General features: G+C 44.1%; 1 protein-coding gene across 3 annotated transcripts in view; it reads right to left on the bottom strand.

Annotated features, from left to right (window-relative positions):
- Positions 1–16,401, bottom strand: part of PTPN1 (protein tyrosine phosphatase non-receptor type 1) — a 64,362-nt gene that overhangs the window by 20,532 nt on the left and 27,429 nt on the right. The window contains exon 2 of one of the 3 annotated variants that reach the window (XM_015099934.3): positions 552–642. The exons of 1 other annotated variant lie outside the window; for it this stretch is intronic. In XM_015099934.3, coding sequence (XP_014955420.2) covers positions 552–642 — 91 coding nt within the window. The remainder of the gene's footprint in view (positions 1–551; positions 643–16,401) is intronic. One more of the 3 variants, XM_027977319.2, reaches the window with a different exon arrangement.

The raw sequence follows: 16,401 nt of genomic DNA, 5'->3' as shown, positions 1-16,401 counted from the left end.
GGCAGAGGAGGCTGCCAGCAGCAGGCACACTGAGAGCTAAGGGCAGCAAAGAGCCAGAAAAACAGTGATGGTGGAGGGGGTGACCTGGGGGGAGGTGAGGTCAGCGAGCAGAGCCGACTGTGTCTCTAGCTGAGGTGGTGGGTGAGTGCCTCACTCACCCCCACCTGTGCCAGTGCAGGGCATCACTACCCGTCAGTACAATGCTTCAGGCCCAACAGTACCAAGTCACCCAGAAGGGCTTATATTACGCCTGCCATTACACACACTCAGCTGGTAGGAAAATGATTCATCATTAAAATAGTCAAAGCTAAGAAAAGCGCTTTGAACTTCGCTGAATTTTCTAGAAACTGAAACCTTATCCCTCCTCCATGGGTGGAAAAATGAACCATTACTATAAGCCTCTAATACCTTCATCATAGGAAACAATCAAGTCACAAACCTTGACTGCTACTGATTTATCACCAAACCCCAGGGCTAAAGGAGTCTGAGAGGCCCGCAGCCTCGGAGGAGCCGGCTGGATGGGAGCAGGTGGCTGTGGTGTGAATACTTACAGGGACTGACGTCTCTGTACCTGTTTCGGTTTTTGTTCTTAGGAAGCTTGGCCACTCTGCATGGGAAGTCACTGGCTTCATGTCGGATATCCTACAAAATAAGAGATAAAGAGTTCTCTCTTGAAATCTCTGGCACCAGGAACCCAGCTGACTGTGTGTGGGCCATGTGCCAAGCACTGAGGAAGACGTGGCACAGAAACAAACAGCAAAGGGGGCCGGGGAGGGCGGGAAAGGCAAGGTGTTAATTCAGAGGCACCTCCAAGGCCATGGGAGGGAGACAGAAGCATATCCGCGTGCTGTGGGTGGGAGGAGGCGGTGTGGGGCTAGGAGCTGAAACGAATGGAAGAGGGCGACGGGAACGGGGCGCAGTACTCAGAGCACCCAGCACAGCAGAGGCCCGGGGCTGAGTGGGCTGGTGGAGGAACGACAGGGCTGGAGTACACAGGTGGGTAGAGATCAGATCTTGGAGCGCCTTCTGTGTCAGGCCTGGGAATTCCATCTGCAACCTCTTGTAAAGCTACAGTTTATCAAGAGCAGATAAAAGGCCCTCTTCTGCCAAGCAACTATCCAAACACTTCCCCGAATGTGTGTGTGTGCACGCGCACGCACACACGCAGTCAATCATGTCCAGCTCTTTGCAGCCCCGTGAACTGTAGCCCGCCAGGCTCCTCTGTCCATGGAATTTTCCAGGCAAAAATACTGGAGTGGGTTGCCATTTCCTACTTCAGTGGATCTTTCCGACCCAGGGATCAACCCTGCATCTCGAGTCTCCTGCATTGGCAGGTGGATTCTTTACCAGCAGCACTACCTGGGAAGCCCCAGATGCTTTCCTAGAGGATGGTAAACAAATCCCATTAAATCAAACCGTCAGAAAGTGCAAGCAAGTTAAATAAGTAGGGTGACAATATACAGACTTGACAGAAGGCTGCAGCGTGTGTCCCGCTAGACAGACCACACACACCGCATTTTGCTCTCCTACATCAACAGCACTATGACTCCGTTTGGAGACCTTTTCCTCTGTGTCTACATCTCACTAGGACTTTCACTAGTACTATGAAAAGACAAGCGCGCACAACAGTGTGTGTACACTCAGTGCCACTGAACTGTTCACCTAAAAATGGCTATGATGGTGAATTTATGTTATGTATGTTTTACCAGAACTTTGAAAAAAAAGGACAAGGCTGCAGTGAGAGAACAGGAGAGCAGACAACAGCAGCACAGCTTTGGAAGCTGGCAATCAGACTGATGAGCAGCTGGCAGGTGGGAGGAGGCTCAGTCACAAGCCGCCTGGTTTCCACCACAGAACCCTCCAGGAGGGCAGGAAGCCTGCTTCTGGAACGAGGGGTGGGACTCACCGCAGGGTGGGGTGGGGCTGGGCGAGGGGAGCTGCATCTCCCCCTTCCTGCTGCTGGGTGCCTGCTGCCTCACACCTCTGCTGAAATCTGGAGATTTACTTTCTGGAAAATGTGAATCAGGGGGCAGAGCACTGTTCAGGTGATATGAGCAAACAAGAAGAAAGACCAAAAGGTACCATCACAAGGGTATGCAAATAACAGCCCACTTGCACCCAGAGGCCTCAAGGCAGACGTGTGCTGCCCAGCCTCGGGCACCTGCTGGGAGCCTGCAGTAGACCCCAGAAGCCCCCCGTCTTCATCACGCACAGACCACCGATTAAGAGATGTCAGAGGAAGGAACACCTCTAGTATGAAAGAGATCTAAAGGAAAAATAAAACAGGGGAAAAACAAACCCCTTGGAGGAAACAGAGTGCAGAGAAACCAAAGCTTAAAAATATATTTATCATTAATATACTCAGAAAAATAAGATCCATACATTCATGGATTAAGAACAGGATGTTGGATAAAAATGTCTCTTGGAACTTGAAAACAAGATGGCAGAAATGATCAGTTTAACTGAAGAGTCAGAAGATAAAGGTAGAAGAAATTGCCTTTCCAGAAGGCAAAGCCTAAATAAATAATGGAAAATTAAGCAGAATAAAATACAAGGAAAGAAAACATTAAAAAATAGTTCAAGGAAATCTACCAGAGACATCAAGTGCTCAGCAAAACGATAAAAACAGACCCACACTAGAGCACAGTAATGTGTAGGTCGAGGATCTTGCCAACAAAGAGAAGATTCTGTAAGTTTCCAGGAAGAAAAAATAGTTCACTTTCAAAAGCTAAGGGGATCTGAATGGCTTCAGATTTTGCAAGAACACTGAAAGCTGAATGGCAACAGAGCAAAATTCTGAAGAAAAATGATGTCCAACCTAGAATTCTATACACAGCCCCAATGATCGTCAGGCAAGAAGGAATGAGAGACACGGCTCAGATCTGCAGGGCCTCAGAGACCCCACCACCTTTGCTCCCCTTCTCAGCATCCACTGGAGTTTCCACCTGAGCGAAGGAAAAAGCCAAGGAAGAGAAAGATGTAAGCTACCCAGGGGAAAAACAAACGAACAAAAAACGATCCACCACAAGGGCAAAGGCACAGGAAATTTCCACGCAGGCTGTGGCGGGGGACGCCCCAGGATGATAGCTACACACCAGCCCCAGGAGGCGAGCAGCCAGACTGGACCAGAGTGACTCAAGTGATGGACATGCCAACAGCCTGCCTCTGTCCACTATACCCTCCGTGACTGAGCAAGACCACCAGAGGCAAACGAGAATACCTGCAGTCCAGAAAACAGGGACGCCAACTGAGAAGCAAAGGAAAGCTGGGTGCCGTGTGGCAGTGTTCAGAGCAAGCGACCCAGACAGAGGGACGGAGGTGCCCAGGAAGGATGCCTCCTCCAAGACCAGGGCTGCAGCTGCGGAGTCACCTGAGCCTGCTCTGTCTATACAGTAGCCGTAAGCCACCCGAGATGTGGCGAGTCTGAAAAGAGATGCTGTGCAAGTGTAAGAAACACACACTGGGTTTTGATAACTTGGTACTAAGAAAAGAAGGTAAAATATCTCAAATACTTGAAACATTGACTACTGGTTGAAATGACATTTTGAACATGTTGGATTAAGCCAACTATATTATTACTCTCATCTGCTTCCTTTTACCTCTCTTGCTGCATGCTAAGTCATTTCAGTCGTGTCTGACTCTTTGCGACCCCCCATGGACTGTAGCTCGCCAGGCTCCTCTGCCCACGGGATTCTCCAGGCAAGAATACTGGAGTGGGTTGCCATGCCCAGAATTACATACATGGCTGGTACTGTATTTCTACTGGATAGTGCTAACGGAGCTCAACATTCAGAAAACGAAGATCATGGCATCTGGTCCCATCACTTCATGGGAAATAGATGGGCAAACAGTGGAAATAGTGGCAGACTTTATTTTTTGGGGCTCCAAAATCACTGCAGATGGTGACTGCAGCCATGAAATTAAAAGACGCTTACTCCCTGGAAGAAAAGTTATGACCAACCTAGACAGCATATTCAAAAGTAGAGACATTACTTCGCCAACAAAGGTCCGTCTAGTCAAGGGTATGGTTTTTCCAGTGGTCACGTACGGATTTGAGAGTTGGACTGTAAAGAAGGCTGAACACCTCCCTTAGACTGCAAGAAGATCCAACCAGTCCATTCTAAAGGAGATCAACCCAGGGATTTCTTTGGAAGGAATGATGCTAAAGCTGAAACTCCAGTACTTTGGCCACCTCATGTGAAGAGTTGACTCATTGGAAAAGACTCTGATGCTGGGAGGGATTGGGGGCAGGAGGAGAAGGGGACGACAGAGGATGAGATGGCAGGATGGCATCCCTGACTCGATGGCCGTGAGTCTGAGTGAACTCCGAGAGTTGGTGATGGACAGGGAGGCCTGGAGTGCTGCGATTCATGGGGTCGCAAAGGGTCGCAAAGAGTCAGACTGAGCGACTGAACTGAACTGAACTGAGCTTGTGGAAAATTGTTGTGAGAGGTTCTCAGAAGGTATGAGAAGAGTTAACAACAGGTAGGGGCTTCCCTGGTGACTCAGGCAGAAAGGAAACTATGCAAATGAAGAAAAGGCAACCACTGACTCCAAGAGAACCTATCAGAAAGGAGAGCAGGGCAGCACAGCACTGCCTGTGAAGCTGGGCCAGGCAGACAAGCCAGGCAGACAAGCACCATATGCTGGGGGAGGGGAAGCAAGAGGGACAGCAGAAGGGACGGCTGTGCAAGAAAGCGCCATCCTGTATCTCCCTGAAGATCTAAACTCACAAATCAAAGGACAAACATTTCCCTTAAAAACTGGAAACAAATGCAAGCTCGAAGCAGGCTCAAAGAATTCAAAAGTCATTCATAAAGAGAAAGACTGGGAATGGGGAGATTCCCAGTGGGACAGCAAATAACTGGATTATAAGACCATGGTGGTAGTATTTAACTTCTTAAACCATGTGTACATTCAACTTGGATTTAAAGAGAAAGTCCACATTCTGCTATTCTGCTATTTAAAAGAGAAACCTACAAAATGGCAAGGCTTTTGACTCACATGAGCAAGATAGATAGCAACTGAAAAGTAAGATAATATATTATAAACCCACCTGAGATTAAACAAATTAGTCTAGTAGTAAACGTATTCATCACATCTTTTATGGATGAGATTAAGCTTTTGGGGAAATGCTACACAGCACAGAAAAATTACTTGAAGGGGGAAAAAAAATCTCATTTTTAAACTTCTTACTCTAGTTGTTATTTGGAAGTGTTCACCAATAGGTACAAATTTGCCTTATGACATGAAACAATCTTGCTCAGTCCAGCTGGTGTGCCTGAAAGAAGATGGAAGAAACAGTTGATATGAATAAACCACTGGAAAAATATTCATTCTAAGGAAATAAGGGCCAAAACAGCAACAGTGTGCGACTGATTTTATGCAGCTGAAGGATTTAGTAACCTGTGCTTTTTTGGTTGAAGAGAACACACCGAAACAGCTAAGAAAAATATTGGGAAAATAGAAGCTATTCACACAATAGCTTTGAAAGAAGAGTCTAAAATTAAGGCAGACTCAAACAGTCAAATGCACAGATCTTAAATATGTAGTTCAGTCAGTTTTTCTAACCAGTTTCTTTTTGTTTCCTGATTTATTTTTTCCCCAAATGTCATACTTTTCCTTTTGTACTGGGGTATAGCCGATTAACAATGTTGTGACAGTTTTGGGTGAACAGAGACGGGACGCAGCCACACACAGACTTGTATCCATTCTCCCCAAAACCCCCCTCCCATCCAGGCTGCCACATAATGTTAAGCAGTTCCGTGTGCTATACAATCGGTCCCTGTTGTCTAATCAATTTTGAGGTATAATTTACAAATAATAAAACAAACCCAGTTTAAGTGTTTCTCTATTTCAGAACTGCACATGAGAAATACATGCAGGCTTTAAACATGAGTTTACATTTCACTCAGTAAAATAAAATGCCAGGATTATAGTATTAATATTGAGGAGTGATAAAAGCACCTATAAAATTAAAAGTTAACTACCAATAGTGGTTTAGAAAAAAGTAGATCAACAACTGTACCACGAAACGTGACAGAACTACAGCAAAACAAGATTTCTGCCTTCCAAAGGGCACCAAAGGCGAGCCGGCTTTCCAACAGCTGAAGGAAAGCAGACCAACGGCCAAGTTTAAGGGGACTGCCATCGCAGCATACGGCGTCCCTAGATCTGTTACTGCTCTGACCAAAGATTAAAGAATCCACTGGAGTATGCAAAACATCCACACAGAGAAAATAAAATAGAATAAAGGTCTTAAGGCTGATGATGAGAAGATGACTGTTGGGTAAATTTAGGAGCCACGCCAAGAAGGAAATAGTAAACTTGCCATGAAACATATTCTCAGAAGCATCCCCTGAAAACCCCCATTCAACATTTCAAGCACCATTCAAAGTGCACCTCATCCTTGCAGGGATGAGATCACACTGAATGGGAACCTGTAACAGTGAAGTGGCCTACACCAACAGACAGACAGCTGCCCGTCTCCTTCCCTCGGATGGTGCTTCACTGGCTTTTCTGGAGTCTACTTCCTATTCTTGGTACAGGTTTCTTCAGAAATGTGACAGCAGAAAGCATCACGTGTAACAGACGTCAAAGGTGCATGCTCTCCTAGAGAGCGCATCTGATGGTGTGCGGCCAAGGCGGGCTCACATTCAGTCACAGCTTACCGGTGAGTGCTTACATTACACCGTGTCATTTTCTATAGGCGCTGGGCACCCAAAATGATCTGCCAAATTTCTACAGTGAATCATTTTCATGGGAGAGAGAAAAGAAACAACAGTTCTTTTAAAATTATGACTGAGCTGGGCTAGGAAGCTGGGATAAAGATGTCTGAAGTGAAGTGAAAGTCGCTCAGTCGTGTCCGACTTTGCAATCCCATAGACTCTACAGTCCATGGGATTCTCCAGGCCAGAATACTGGAGTGGGTAGCCTATTCCTTCTCCAGGGGATCTTCCCGACCCAGGAATCGAACCGGTGTCTCCTGCATTGCAGGCAGATTCTTTACCATCTGAGCTATCAGGGAAGTCCTAAAGATGCCTGATAAAATTTAAACAAAACATCTGAACTGAAAATCCATCTTAAGAGGCACGGTAGGGCAGAAACCATCATTACTTGAAAAATTTCTGAAGTTAGTTCTGACTCCCCATCCTTCCACACTCACTTAACAAGATGACTGATGGCCTTCCAGTGAGCACCCAGTGAGCTCCTCAAAAAGCTCTGGGAAGAGACGCAATTAGGGCCCAGAGTCAAGCAGTTTCTCTATTTACAGGAAAGCTCATTATCCATTATTTAAATACCCCCCAAATCCAATTAGGCAAAAGTCAAACATGGGGTAAAGCTGATAATGTTTTACGTGAGAGTTCTAATTTTTGAAAACACACAGGCATAAAAGCCAGGCTTGCAGAAATATTCTAATGTTTATAGCACTTTGTTAAGTTAAACTTAGCGATTTTGGTTTGAACATCCTTCTCTCTTCAGTCCCACAATAGGGTGAATATCTCTGGCTCCACTGTAAAATGCATCATTTCTCTTAAAACTATCTAAGAGTGATGAGGTGGAGCCAGTGTCTCACTAAAGCTGGGAGTCTGCTGGGAAGGTCCTAGACTCTCAACCCTCCTAGCACCAGCCTGGGCCCAGAGTGGGCATTCCACCTAATTCTAATAACTGAATTAAGGAATGGTTCTAAAGGTGTTCAGAAAGTCCTTAACTCGATACCAGTCTGCTTCATCTTATGGAGTAGAAATGTTCTTTAAAGGGAGTGTGTTTAAGCAAACATCTGGTCCACTCCTGCTTTCCAATAATAACAATAATTATTATTCTTACTATTTTGCTTTGCAATTGAGTCACACAGCCTCTCAACAAGATAGTACTAAAGAGCTACTAAAACACAAATTCAAAGCATAAATGGTTATTTTTAGATGATTTAGATAGCCATGTGTTTTAAATGTCTGAAGGAAGAAAAAACCCCCAGTGGTACCTTGTATTTGCTAGAACTGCAGCGAACTGCAACTCCCTTAGTATCTTCAACATTGTCTATACCTCCCACACCCTCTTTTTACAAATGGTCGCCTGATCGTTCTAGCTGCTACCTAGTACTTTAAGGAAACTACTGCCTCTCAGAAACAGAGCTAGATCAAAGGGAAAAACAGAAGTACAGTAAAGGCAGTAATTTAAAATAATAAGTGAACATACAGGGCATACATCTCCTGGACTCTTGCAAGTAGTCACCACTGAATAGGAAGATATATATAGAAGTGGGGAGGGGGGCAGGGATGGCTAGACTAGAATTTTAGGAACCAAATCTTCCAAGTGACATTTGTGTTGAACAAACTGTTACTCCTAAATCTCATTATAAATGAGAATATAAAATTACTGTATAGTAAAGCATACTGAGAAACACACAACTTTCAAAATCAGAAATTCAGCATCTTTCAAGCTGAAAGCAATGCTGTGCTCTTTGTCTACACTGGTTAATGGAACAATATAACTTACTGCAAAGATCTTTGTTGTGGTGGTTTAGTTGCTAAGTCATCACTAAGTCACGTCCGACTCTTTGCCACCCCATGGACTGCAGCAGGCCAGGCTTCCCTGTTCTTCACTATCTCCCAGAGTTTGCTCAAATTCAGGTCCAGTGAGTCAATGATGCTACCTAACCACCGCATCCTCTGCCACCCCTTTCTCCTCTTGCCTTTAGTCCTTCCCAGCATCAGGGTCTTTCCCAGGGAGTTAGCTCTTCATATCAGGTGGCCAAAGTATTGCAGCTTCAGTTTCAGCCCTTCCAATAAACCTTAGTAAATGATTATATTTATCCATTTATATAATCAATATGCCAGAAGTCATAGTTAATACCGCTAAACTGTAAGATAATCTACACTGCTTAGATAATAAAGAGTTTAAAATTTAGTTAACGAGTAGCAAGCTTGCTTTGGTTTAAAGTTTAAAATGATTATGCAATGAATAGAAAAAGATGCTGAAAAGTAAACCCAGAGCCTCAAAATCTAATGTGGTAGGCTGAGAGAGAGGAAGGAGAAATGAGCAGATCCGCAGCGATCACCCTCGCCAGAGCCTGCGGAGACGCTGGATCATCCTGTCCACTGGTCAGGGGGGAGGTTCAAAGATAATGGAGCCACAAATCACTACCAGAACAATTATGTGCATTTGGAAAATGACATGGAAAAAAGCAGAATCAAATTGCTTTACAAATTCCCCACAAATGAGAAGATGAGGGCAGGCATGGGAAGTGTGGAGTACCCTCCACAAAGGCAGCAGGGGGAACGGGGGAATCAACAGGTGGAGGTGGTGGGGCTGTTTCAGCTCTGAACTACACTCTGAACGCAAAGTGAGGGTCAATTAAACATAGAGAAAAACACAAAGGCACAGAGGCTCAAAAACAAAACGAAAACAACACACCTCCCACTCAAAATCATCTGTAAGCACAATACCAAAAAAAGAAAAACACACACACTATAGAAGACTCGTTCTGAAAAATAATCAACCAGAAAAATAACTATTTCACATGAAATTTACTGTTGGCTTGTCAGGCACTTTAAAGATAAATGTATTTGAGATCAGGGATAAATAAAGAAATTGTGCATAAAAAAGATGTTACATACACATCTAGGAAGGAATAAATGAAGCCACAATAAGCAGATAGGAAAGAATAAATGAGAAATCTTGAAATGAAATCGACAACCACTGACATTTAAAAAACAACAGACCTTAACAAATGAAGATAAAGTCTGCATTGAACACAAAGGACAGGCACTTTGGAAGTGAGTACAGAGGAAGACAGCATGGAGAAGCAGGAGATACACAGGACAGGGCGGCCCCAGCGCACCTCCAAAATAAAAGTGCCCGCACGCTAGGGTCAGAGTAAAGCTGCACAATATTACGGGTAAAAAAAGAATCTTCAAAGTAAATTATATTATCCTTTGGATGCTTAATATAATGTTAACATTATCATTTATTTTTAATAACTCTATGGTTACACAGTTAAATAGTTAACAAAGAAAAACTGTGTTTTCAAGGGTCACTGACTTTAAACCTTATTTTTACAATCCTTAAAGTATCTGTTTTTTGTTTTTGTTGCTTTTTAACATCACTTACATTTTCTGTTAAATGTCATAAATTTCACCTTGGGCAGAAATCAACAGGCAGAAAATGAATCAGACTTACAGTAACTCATGTCAATGAAGCATATTGGAACAAGTTTTTTTTTTTGAATGCTGAGAACCACAAATGTTCTCTTGCCATTCCTGGAAGAGAACAGTCTAAAAAACTGAATCCACTTTCACTTCTGTTTTGTTTACCTTCTGCTTTCCATAGGACAGTTGACGTGTTTAGGCCCTGGGGTTCTGCCACTCTGCCGAGGACAGTGGCACAGCTGACTAAGGACACAAGTAGCTGGCAGACATCTGAGAGTGGAAGGTTCACAGCTTGCTTTACAAGGAATCAGACTGCCAACCACCAGCTTCCTCCCTCCACGGTAAATTTCCCTATGGAGACCTTAGGAACCCACACAATATGCCCACTTTGAAATAACTGAAAACCATATTTATGAAACTGATGGTATTCTGTGGATAATCTGGGAGTGTGAATGGGAGGGAAACAGAATGTCAAAATGAAACCAGCTTTGGTTAAGAATTTGTTTAACATTTCAGGAGTAGTACAAGATTCTCTTATCATTACCAAAGAAAAGGCTTTTGTATTACTGTTACCAACCAAGTGAGTTTTCTAAATACCTTCTAGATGTAAATGTACTTTTCTACACACCACTTCGGGGTTAGAGATGATGAAGGAAGATGCGCCCAATGCTCAAAAGCATTCTGAAGTGACAGTTCTTTAGTGAAGCCACAAAAGTAAAATGACAATTCGGGGAAGAGAGGAAGCGGTGACCAAGCTCTTCTGCCCGGCTTTGCAAAGAACTCAGCGCATGTGAATTAAGGAAGCAAGGTTTACATTCAATGTTTGAATCTCTTCAATTCATCCAAATATTTATTTAGCACTGACTATGTGGAAAGCAAGAAGGATAGGAGGGTGAACAAGGGAGGCAAAGTCCTGCCACTGTGGACCTTGTGCTCCAGTGGGGAAGATGGCCAAACAGACACGAGGTTCTGAGCTAGGCGCTGCCACACATAACTCACACAAACATGCCCACCACTATTCATCAGGGACTGACGGTAAAACAGAAGGATTAGAGCTCCGAGCAAGCAGATACTCTACCTAGACCCCCTCCCACCACCAGGGATCTGATCCCTCCTGGAGAAGCAGAAGGGGCAGTTCGGAAGCCCCAACCTCCACCCGCACACGCATCCCTCTCGCTTCCTCCTGGGTTCTAGCGCTGACCTGTGCCCGAGAACAGAGAAGGGCTGCAGGCACCACGCACAGAGGCACACGCACCGCACGTTCTGGGCACAGGAGGGACAAGCTGACCCATGGGGGGCCACGTCTACAGCCAACCCCATGTTAACGGGGTTTTTCAATGGAGAGAAGTTCTTCTTGGCAACACAGTTCAATTTATGAATCTTTTCCTTTATGGCTAGTTTTTGTGGGGAGTCTTGCTTAAGAAACAGTTTTCCATCTCAAGTTTATACACACACTCGCCTACATTATTCTTGAAAGTTAAAAGAAAAATGCTTCCCATATATTTTCACTTATATCTTGATTATGACTCAAAATGCTGGAATAAAGCATACAGATGACAAAATGCCATGTCTGTCCCTCTAACAGCTGTTTCTGTGCACAGTAAGCACTCCTGTAACTTTACCAGCAGGCACTCAGCGTCTGCTGAACGATGTGCAATGGAACGAATGTCTGTCTTTGCCTAACAGTCTTTGAGAATATAAGCATTTTTCTTACTCTTATAAGCTCTTTACATATTTTAAAGCCATCAATTCTTTGTCTGTGCTGGAAGCGACTTTTCCAATTTATTTGTTTGCACATTAAATTTCCCCTACATAAAAATTTTTTTAAGTGTGGGAGGATGATCGTAAAACATCATTATAACAAAAGAGCTGCCACTTGGGAGAATGATTGAGGGAATTTTTATTTTCTATTGTTTTCCGATGGTTTTCTAGAGCACATATGCATTATCTAAGCAATAAAAAGTTTTAAAGTAGTTCTAAGTTTTAAAGTATTCAAACCCTATCGAACTTTTCCTCTGCGACTTCCTTTATTGCTTCTAATGCTAGAAAGTTGTCGTCTTCTTCAGTAAGTAATAACACTTTAGTAAAAAAAAAACACAAAAACCCATCCATCTGGTTTATTTCCTTCTATAGTTCTCACCTATACCCCCTCTGCTGTCTCTAAATCTCAAACTAGCAAAGAATAGGTGTTTCTTCTCCTTCTGTCAGCCTCACAGTTACTCTGCTAATCTCTGCGTCTGGTTCAGAGAGCTCAAGCTCCCTCTCCCTAAACTCAAATAGTAACAAAAATGCAGCTGCATCTGATCATTCAGATTTCAGAAAGAACAAATCACTTTTTTTCAGAGAAAGAAAAACCATTAAAACTAGGTAGAATTTAAAAAAAAAGATTAATGCAGGCTCGATCAATTCTTTGCAACTATTTAGCAAAGATCAAGAGGAACACAGGAGAATAAAATAGTAGGAAACTTAAAAAACCCACAATAATATTTCTGCACTTAAGATGAACACTGCTCCTTTGTTCTTCTGTAAGGAAAGGGTAGGCAGCATGGCTTTGGCACAAAGTTCCGCCCCCGTATTTATCTGGTATGTAGTATTATGTGTCTAAATTTGTAGTGAAATACATGGAAAAAAAATGAAAACATTATTTCTGTTCGCCATGTCAATAAACAGATTATTTTGTAAAAAGCATACTTCTCCATGTTACCTGACGTCTAACTTTTTAACTTCTGTCAAAGCAAATTTTACTTTATTGAGCCAGTCAGTCAGTTCAGTCGCTCAGTCGTGTCTGACTCTTTGCCACCCCATGAACTGCAGCACACCAGGCCTCCATCACCAACTTCCGGAGTTCACTCAAACTCATGTCCAAGGAGTCAGTGATGACATCCAGCCATCTCATCCTCTGTTGTCCCCTTCTCCTCCTGCCCCCAATCCCTCCCAGCATCAGGGTCTTTTCCAATGAGTCAACTCTTCCCATGAAGTGGCCAAAGTACTGGAGTTTCAGCTTCAGCATCAGTCCTTCCAAAGAACATCCAGGACCGATCTCCTTTAGAATAGACTGGTTCGATCTCCTTGCAGTCCAAGGGACTCTCAAGAGTCTTCTCCAACACCACAGTTCAAAAGCATCAATTCTTCAGCGCTCAGCTTTCTTCACAGTCCAACTCTCACATCCATACATGACCACCGGAAAAACTACAGCCTTGACTAGATGGACCTTTGTTGGCAAAGTAATGTCTCTGCTTTTGAATGTGCTATCTAGGTTGGTCATAACTTTCCTTCCAAGGAGTAAGCGTCTTTTAATTTCATGGCTGCAGTCACCATCTGCAGTGATTTTGGAGTCCCCCAAAATAAAGTCTGACACTGTTTCCACTGTTTCCCCATCTATTTCCCATGAAGTGATGGGACCGGATGCCATAATCTTCGTTTTCTGAATGTTGAGCTTTAAGCCAACTTTCTCACTCTCCTCTTTCACTTTCATCAAGAGGCTTTTAGTTCCTCTTCACTTTCTGCCATAAGGGTGGTGTCATCTGCATATCTCAGGTTATTGATATTTCTCCTGGCAATCTTGATTCCAGCTTGTGCTTCTTCCAATCCAGCGTTTCTCATGATGTACTCTGCATAGAAGTTAAATAAGCAGGGTGACAATATACAGCCTTGACGTACTCCTTTTCCTATTTGGAACCAGTCTGTTGTTCCCTGTCCAGTTCTAACTGTTGCTTCCCGACCTGCATATAGGTTTCTCAAGAGGCAGGTCAGGTGGCCTGGTATTCCCATCTCTTGAAGGATTTTCTACAGTTTCTTGTGATCCACACAGTCAAAGGCTTTGGCATAGTCAATAAAGCAGAAATAGATGTTTTCCTGGAACTTTCTTGCTTTTTCCATGATCCAGCGGATGTTGGCAATTTGATCTCTGGTTCCTCTGCTTTTTCTAAAACCAGCTTGAACATCTGGAAGTTCACAGTTCACGTATTGCTGAAGCCCGGCTTAGAGAATTTTGAGCATTACTTTACTAGCATGTGAGATGAGTGCAATTGTGCAGAAGTTTGAGCATTCTTTGGCACTGTCTTTCTTTGGGATATTTAATTAAAAAGCAACTTTCTGAGTAACTCTTCAAACAATATCCAGCATAAAATAGCTATGTTATTGTTGCTCGGTCACTCAGTCGTGTCCAACTCTTTGCGACCCCATGGACTGTAGTCCACTGGGCTCCTCTGTCCATGGAATTTTCCAGGCAAGAATACTGCAGTGGGTTACTGCCATTTCCTTCTCCAAAAATAGTTGCACCTCAACAAATTAAATGAGAACATCTTCCCGCCTCCTTCAACATATTCAGATGCAATTGTTTTAAAGAAGATGCCTGTCAATGCAGGAGCCGCAGGTTTCAATCCCTGGGTTGGGAAGATGCCATGGAGAAGGAAATGGCAACCCACTCCAATACTGTTGCCTGGGAAATTCCATGGACAGAGGGGTCTGGTGACCTGCAGTCCACGAGGTCGCAAAGAGTCAGACACGACTTAGTGGCTAAAGCACCACCACCACCACAAACTGCTTTAAAAGGGCTCTGTGCCCTCGTCCTCTCCAGTCATAAGCTGTGGACAACAGCTGCATGATCTTTTGGTCATCTGCCTTCTTAGAATTGGATTCATAAAAAACACATTTTCTAAGGGATGGAAGGAGGCAGTAAACCTCTTCTAATAATATATGACCAATTTTTAGAAGCTTTTGAAAGCTGACGCATGCCAAATCTTTCCTCAAGAAGATTTGCTCAATATCTCAAAGCTACAACTAAAACTATATAGGAACTAAAAATCCATATACATATTGCTGGATACAGACTAGGGTCACTATTATTACATAAATAACTGAAGCTATTGCAGAGGCAATATTCCTTAAGATATTAAAATAATAGCCAGACACTCTTCTTCCCAAGGCTCAGAAAATGAAGACATTTATGCTGGTTTAGCAGGAAAATAAATCCCTAGGACCAAATAAATCAAACATTTTGCAAAAAACAGGATAACGAATTTTAGAGACACTAAGTCTAGTGACATTTTCATGGAACAGGCAATGCCTAAACTTGAAAGAAAGCTCATCGTTAGAATGTTTGCTTTCTCACTGCACTGAAAAGCAATCTTCACAAGATTACTCACAGCAAACAGTGTGTAGCTTCAATAAGGTATGTTCATTAGGGAACAGGGTAGTTAAAAAGCCAGAGTTGTAACATTCTTAAAAGTAATTGGTCTTAACACCCAAGTGTATTTTTTAAAGCAAAGCCTCACATATGATGCCAAAGTCAAGTTTTGAGGATCACCTTCAGAACCCAGAGCACAATATATCATTGTACTTGCAGCCAATTTTTGGCCTTCCATTTCATGCTGCGCCAGTGTTGTGGGGCAGGTGACTCTGTCATGATCCCTGTCCTCACTGAGTTCCTACTCAGTGGGGAAGACCAGCCGTGGCCAAACACAGCACTACTCAGTGGAGTCCTGCCCAGAGGGGACATGTATTCACAGGAAGAAGGGAGAGGCCTCGAGAAGGGCCCTGACAGTGAGACAGACTCAGGAGCGCCTGGGGAGCAGCCACATCCATGCAGACCAGAGCTCCTCCTGGCGCTACTGACCTGCTGCGTCTCCTTGCCCATGCTGGCTGGCACTAAGCGGAGAAAAGAAGTCAGACGGCTGATATCCAAGCTGCTTTGCCTAGTCTGTTCTGACACTGTTGATTCAAAGGAAGCCTGAGCAATGAGGGCTGAGGAGAAGAAAGGATGGCCACCCTCCACTGGAGCAACCCCAGCAGCCTGCCGCCCTCTCCAGGCCCGTGGTCAGAGAGGAGAGAGTGGGCCCGCACCTCATCCGGGCCTGCAACCCGGGTCTGTGACTCTCAGGGGCGCACCGGGCACAGCTACCATGTCCTAAACCTGTCTCTGCTCCACAGGCTTCCCCAGAGACTGTGGTCTGAGCCTCCTCAGCCCCGAGGAACAGACATGCCAGGTCTAGCGTGTTCCCTGCAGAGCACGACTCCTGCAGACGCAGGGCCCTCATCAAGGATCCCGACTTGAGAGGGCTAAACAGGACGAACCAAGCCAAGAGAGAGGAACGTGGAATGAAGAAATCCAAGAAAGTGTGAGGATGGCGCTGGAAAACAAACAGTGGCTGTCAGAAGCAAGCACCAGTGACCCCACTATCTCTGAGCGCTCTGTTCTTGGACTTCCTCAACAGAAAGGCCAGGGTGATTTTCCAGTAATGAGTAACTTCCT

This window comes from Ovis aries, chromosome 13 (assembly GCF_016772045.2).
Source record: "Ovis aries strain OAR_USU_Benz2616 breed Rambouillet chromosome 13, ARS-UI_Ramb_v3.0, whole genome shotgun sequence".
NCBI lineage: Eukaryota > Metazoa > Chordata > Mammalia > Artiodactyla > Bovidae > Ovis > Ovis aries.
This window is presented reverse-complemented; position numbering and strand designations above follow the sequence as displayed.